Source organism: Porites lutea, chromosome 1, assembly GCF_958299795.1.
Source record: "Porites lutea chromosome 1, jaPorLute2.1, whole genome shotgun sequence".
In the NCBI taxonomy this organism is placed as follows: domain Eukaryota; kingdom Metazoa; phylum Cnidaria; class Anthozoa; order Scleractinia; family Poritidae; genus Porites; species Porites lutea.
The window spans coordinates 2,207,701-2,212,700 of record NC_133201.1 but is presented as its reverse complement, the minus strand read 5'-3'; the positions used below and the strand labels follow the sequence as shown (position 1 = coordinate 2,212,700).

The 5,000-nt window shown below is 39.4% G+C and overlaps 2 protein-coding genes across 2 annotated transcripts in view; both read right to left on the bottom strand.

Moving 5' to 3' along the window:
- LOC140942051 (uncharacterized) overlaps positions 1 to 1,279 on the bottom strand; it is a 7,995-nt gene extending 6,716 nt beyond the window's left edge. Inside the window, exon 1 of the mRNA XM_073391040.1 lies at positions 782 to 1,279. Coding sequence (XP_073247141.1) covers positions 782 to 1,202 — 421 coding nt within the window. The 5' untranslated portion in view covers positions 1,203 to 1,279. The remainder of the gene's footprint in view (positions 1 to 781) is intronic.
- Positions 1,280 to 2,234: 955 nt separating this feature from the next.
- The window catches only part of LOC140942033 (procollagen-lysine,2-oxoglutarate 5-dioxygenase 2-like), a 16,541-nt gene continuing 13,775 nt past the window's right edge, over positions 2,235 to 5,000 (bottom strand). The window contains exons 21-22 of the mRNA XM_073391026.1: positions 4,653 to 4,778; positions 2,235 to 3,878 (exon numbers count right to left, since the gene is read on the bottom strand). Coding sequence (XP_073247127.1) covers positions 3,723 to 3,878; positions 4,653 to 4,778 — 282 coding nt within the window. The 3' untranslated portion in view covers positions 2,235 to 3,722. The remainder of the gene's footprint in view (positions 3,879 to 4,652; positions 4,779 to 5,000) is intronic.

The window sequence follows — 5,000 nt, the reverse complement described above, 5'->3', positions numbered from 1 at the left end:
TGGTTAGAAAAATGGATTATAATAGGTAATAATTTATAGGCATAACTATTGATAGAGGGAGTCCAAACTTGTGCACACAGTTGAAAGTCCCCTTCTTGATGCACCTAAAGAATATCTGCTCAGGTTTTTTCTTGAGTATTTATTGATAGAAATAAATTTGTTCATATCTTGTAAGAATAGAATATTATTAATTTTCTTGTCCAAAGGTTGCATTTAGGGAAGGGGGAAGGGGGAAGGGGAGAGGGGGATTTGGACCCTTCAGACCCATCCCCTGGATCTTAACATTATAAGGAGAAATTCAATGCTGATCACTTTTTGGGTTAATGCAAGTAACATAAGACTATTGGCCCTGTTTTACAGAAGGATCGAATCACAAGGGACAATCATTAGCAAAAATCAGACATTTGAATGGAAGATATTAAAAGAAAGCATAACAGCCCTCTAATATCTCTGGATATTGGAATCAGATTTATTCGACGATAAGCACTCCAGGACAACCACTATTTTTAAAAAGTATTTTCCCATCCAACAGCTGTTTCTTTTTTCATTTAGCACCTTTTAAGCCAAGGGAAATAAATAGCCTTTAATTACCAGTAAAACAACAAACTGTTAATTTTTGAGCGCAAATTGTAAATAAAACGTCCAGTCAACACGTACGAAGCTTGATCTCTGAGTAGCCTCGTCAAACACAACTCAATATAACCTGATCTTAGCTAGCCTTGCTGCAGTATTCGTCTTGAAATAAAAACACAATACAACACGAAAATAAATATTAACTTACCTTTATTTGTAGCAGTTATAAAATCCAGCCTGCGCTGCATAGAGAAACACACATCATACGCAAAATACTTCTTTCCTCCAGACAACTTTTCGACAACAGTTCGGGTTATATTCCACAAAGACGTACTGGTGAAAAATTCTGGGTTCACAGGAGCAATCCATGGAGAGTTAGTTGAGGAATTAAGCGTACCAAAGTTCTGGTAATAATCACTGTAAGTGTAAAACCAAGAAGAAATTTTCCCAGATATTTTACCAGCAGTAACAAGGTCGAAATACGCACTGATCACTTTTGGCGGAAAAAGTTGATCGAAGATAAATACACCTTTGTCGCCGTCTTGGAATGATTGCGTTTGCTCTGGTTTTGATTGCTCAGATAGACACGAAAACGAAAGAAAACCCAAAATAAATACCAGTTTATACATCACGGAAGCAATTCAAAAACCAGGTCAGTGTTGACCTATTCAAGATTTCCTCTACTCTTTCTTGATTTCTGAGCGAAAAGTCGTAAACCAATCACAGTTCATGTAAGAATAGATATTAAGAACCAACCAATCCGCATTCGCATTATTTCGTCTTGTTCCCAGGATCCTCTCGGTTTAGCAATCATCAGTTCCAATTTCGTTTATTTTTGTTCAATTTGCGCACTTCGATTTGTAAAGCTACTGTAAAGCTACTGTGCATCTCATAGACTTCGTGCGAATTGAAATGGCTTTTTGTTGATATTTCTAGTAGCAGTGCGCGAATGTCTAACTTCTGTAAAAAGGTATCATAAACAGATTAACGCCATTAATTCCTCTGTCATTAGCTGTCATTTGTTGCTAGTTCCAAGAGGGCGCATCTTCTTTTCCATGGTGGGGCATTTGTTACCAAAGGTCTACCGGCTACTACCCTGAAACCAGAGTATTTCTCTCGCTTGAAGACGGATACTCCGGTGTTTTAAAGTTCAGGTAGTGGACCTTTTATAGGGATAACCTCACGGTCCACCTTTTCAAATATGTATCATGTTTATGTGCATATATGTATTTGAATAAAGTATTATCACGTGGCATCGGAGTTTTCAACAGGCCGTACAGGGTTTGAACACAAAATGGGAGGTCAATTTCTATTATTTTATTGTGGTGGACGGGTAGGTCGTCTGCCATATAGCCGTTTCTGTTTTGCAGTCTAACTCCTGGAGGGTTAGCCTGAGAGAATAAACAACATTTCGCGAGGCCAGTACTGGTTTCCCAATGGTAGCGTCGCGAAACGTCGGCTTTTTTCTCAGGCCACTCGAGGGTCTATTTTCCTAGACTCGATTCCCGCCGTCTCCCAGGTCCGGTCTTTGATCCTGCCCGAAGATGAGTGCGGGCTCATTTTCCCGAACAGCGGCTGGTAATCGAGCCTTCTATTTTCCTAGCTTTCTTAACGATTGTTCGCGGTGCTAGGACGGTGTAAAAAAGTACAAAGACACAATATCAATGGAAATAACCATCAACACAAACACTTTTACTTTCCATCATGCCTGCATGCTCCATACTTAACACTACATGCTCCCGCCAGCGAAGAATAGGCTTCTTGAGCCTTCTCTTTCTTCGCTCGAAACCCCACTCGATGATTATCCACTATGTGATCATCTAAAAAACAATTCAAAAGTCTGGGCACTCACTATATGACAATATTAAAAATAGTACTATGTTAAGCATCGTCTTTCATCCTTAACGTATTAGTTATAATTTCCTATAGAATTTTACATTATTTAATTTTACCAAAATAATCTAACATTTCATCACTAAGATACTACTTTTAGAAAAAAATCTAGCAAACGCAAGAGATATTAGGGCATAAGCACATAAGATAACTTAGGTTTTCGTGAAGTTGAGTTTAAGCCAGCATTTGCATTAAAAAAAGAAATACAGGCAAGAAATAAGCAAAAACAAATGACAAAAGTAAGCAAGTCTCTTAGTAGAGATGTACTATCTAAACGCCTCGAACGGGTTAATGAGATTGGTATTTATCGTACCACAAGCACGAATAAAAGCTCAAATTTTTCTTCCCCAAATAATTAACATCATAATGAAAAATTATGAGAAACAACCGCGAGTAACACAAAACGCGATTTTTAACATCACTAGGGCTCACTATTTTCTAAGTCCTCGTTTGACTGTCAAGTTGTTAAGTTAACGGGTAAAATAAATGAGATTTTGTCTAGTCATACCGATTGAATATGTAATCAGTGCCCTAAAGGAAATGCGTGCCCAGTTATTCATCACATTCTTCAAAAATGTGAGCCTATCGGCCTTCTTTGCAATGCCAGCGACACACTTAGCCTGTGCCACAGACAGAACTTAACTCTGATTAAGTCGGTCTGCGAAACAGTGCCGAAATCCTTGTTCTGGGTCCTCACCTGCGTACCAGGATTTGAGTACGCGTCATGATTGGCCTGTTAAAAACGACATTGTCAATTTGCCAGTCAGGATGAAGTGAAATTCAAAACGCATTTCCGGTAATACGTTGAGTCCGTTGGGGGCCTGGAACAGGGATATGGGGGCTGCTTCACAGATGTTTACTAACCGAGGTTAAATTACGCCTGCGACGCAGGCTACGACACAATTAAACCATTTAGTCTCAAGAGTGACCAACATCAATTTTCTCCTAACAACATCAATACAGAATCAAGAGAAAAGGTTAGGAGAATTAATGAAATGATCTGATCACCTGAGAGAAAATGCTTTGATCTTCTACCAAATTCTCTCAACTCATTCTTTAAGGACACGCATATAGACGAGCTTGGAGAATTTGTATGTGGATCTTAATTCATAAAAAATAATCCACTGCCCCGGTATCACGAGGAACAACTTACAAAAAAATCGAGTTTTGTATTACGAAAACTTTTCTGTAGTAGTGTTGTCCATTAGATTAATAATAAAATATTCTTTTTTTTCTTTTCTATTAAATGAGTTGATTTAAGGGTCTATAAAAGAGACCATGATGTATCGCTTTCCCCAGGTGACTGGTAATCCTTCATGGTAATGTGTTAACCGGCCAGGATGCATAAAAGACCAACCAATCCGTGTCTCGGTCACTTGACAGTTGTAACGTATAAATCTACAGCCTCCACCCTGCAGAGAAGACAAATATGAATTGAAGTTTCTGGGTAATTGACCACCTACCCCTCCCCTAAGTTACAATTTTGCCCTAAGTGAGAAGTAGGTGTTAATGTTGACTTAGGGGAGGGGTAGGTGGGCAGTTACTCCACATCAACCTCTGTTGATCCGACAAATTTTCATCAGTAACTGGTAAGCCATGGAAAAGTTTTGTTATAGGGGATGAACTTCTGAAAGGAACTGTCGCTGAACAGGGGGTAAGATGTCACGACGGCCACGGCGACGGCAACGAGAACGTCAAAGACGCAACAGGTTTAGATTAGAGAGCTTTAAATTCGAGGGCGAGATTTGAATTAAAGTTTTTTCGCGTATTATCAAAAAATAGACACCACGGAATTCTTCAATGTACTTTTTTGCACCAGAAAAGTTAGATTTGTTATCCTTATCGATGAAGATTAAGACCTCTCCCGAAGGCAAAAAGATAAAACTTATAACATTTGATAACTTGTTTCTGCCACTACAACATTCTCGCAAAAACTCGTCAGTAGACTGACGACGGCTACCACATTTTCCCGCCAAAAATGACGCTGGTTCGCGCACGTACACTACTTAGTACTGAGAAAATCTCGTACTCGTAGTCGTCCTCGTCTTAGCATCTAAAGGTCTCTTTTAACGTTTCAAACGTTTTGGTACATTTTTTTCATGTTTCATTGCCGTCACTGCGCGACTACGACGTCAAATGCCTAATTTCACATTTTATCGAGAATGTATTAACTTTACTGTACTTACTCCGTAATCGATGCCTGGTCTTGACAGAGCCATGTTGATAGTGTACGTTGAAGAATCATGATGCGGTCTTAAGTAATACTGCCTGTTGGGATCGTACTTTACAACAAAATTCATGATAGCACGGCCCTGCAAATAAACAAAAAAAACTACAGTTATATATCAGGACAAGAGACTATAAAGGGGACAGAGAGGGCATCCCCCATATACACCCTATTCCATAGGTAATTCGTCTCGAGTTATTTTTAGAATCGGGATAAAGTTACCTCGCGCGAGGCGTGGATGTTTCGTGGAGGTTTCGCATGACCAAACGCCGTGCAAAACATGTCGGGCGAGAGGCAATGAAAGCGT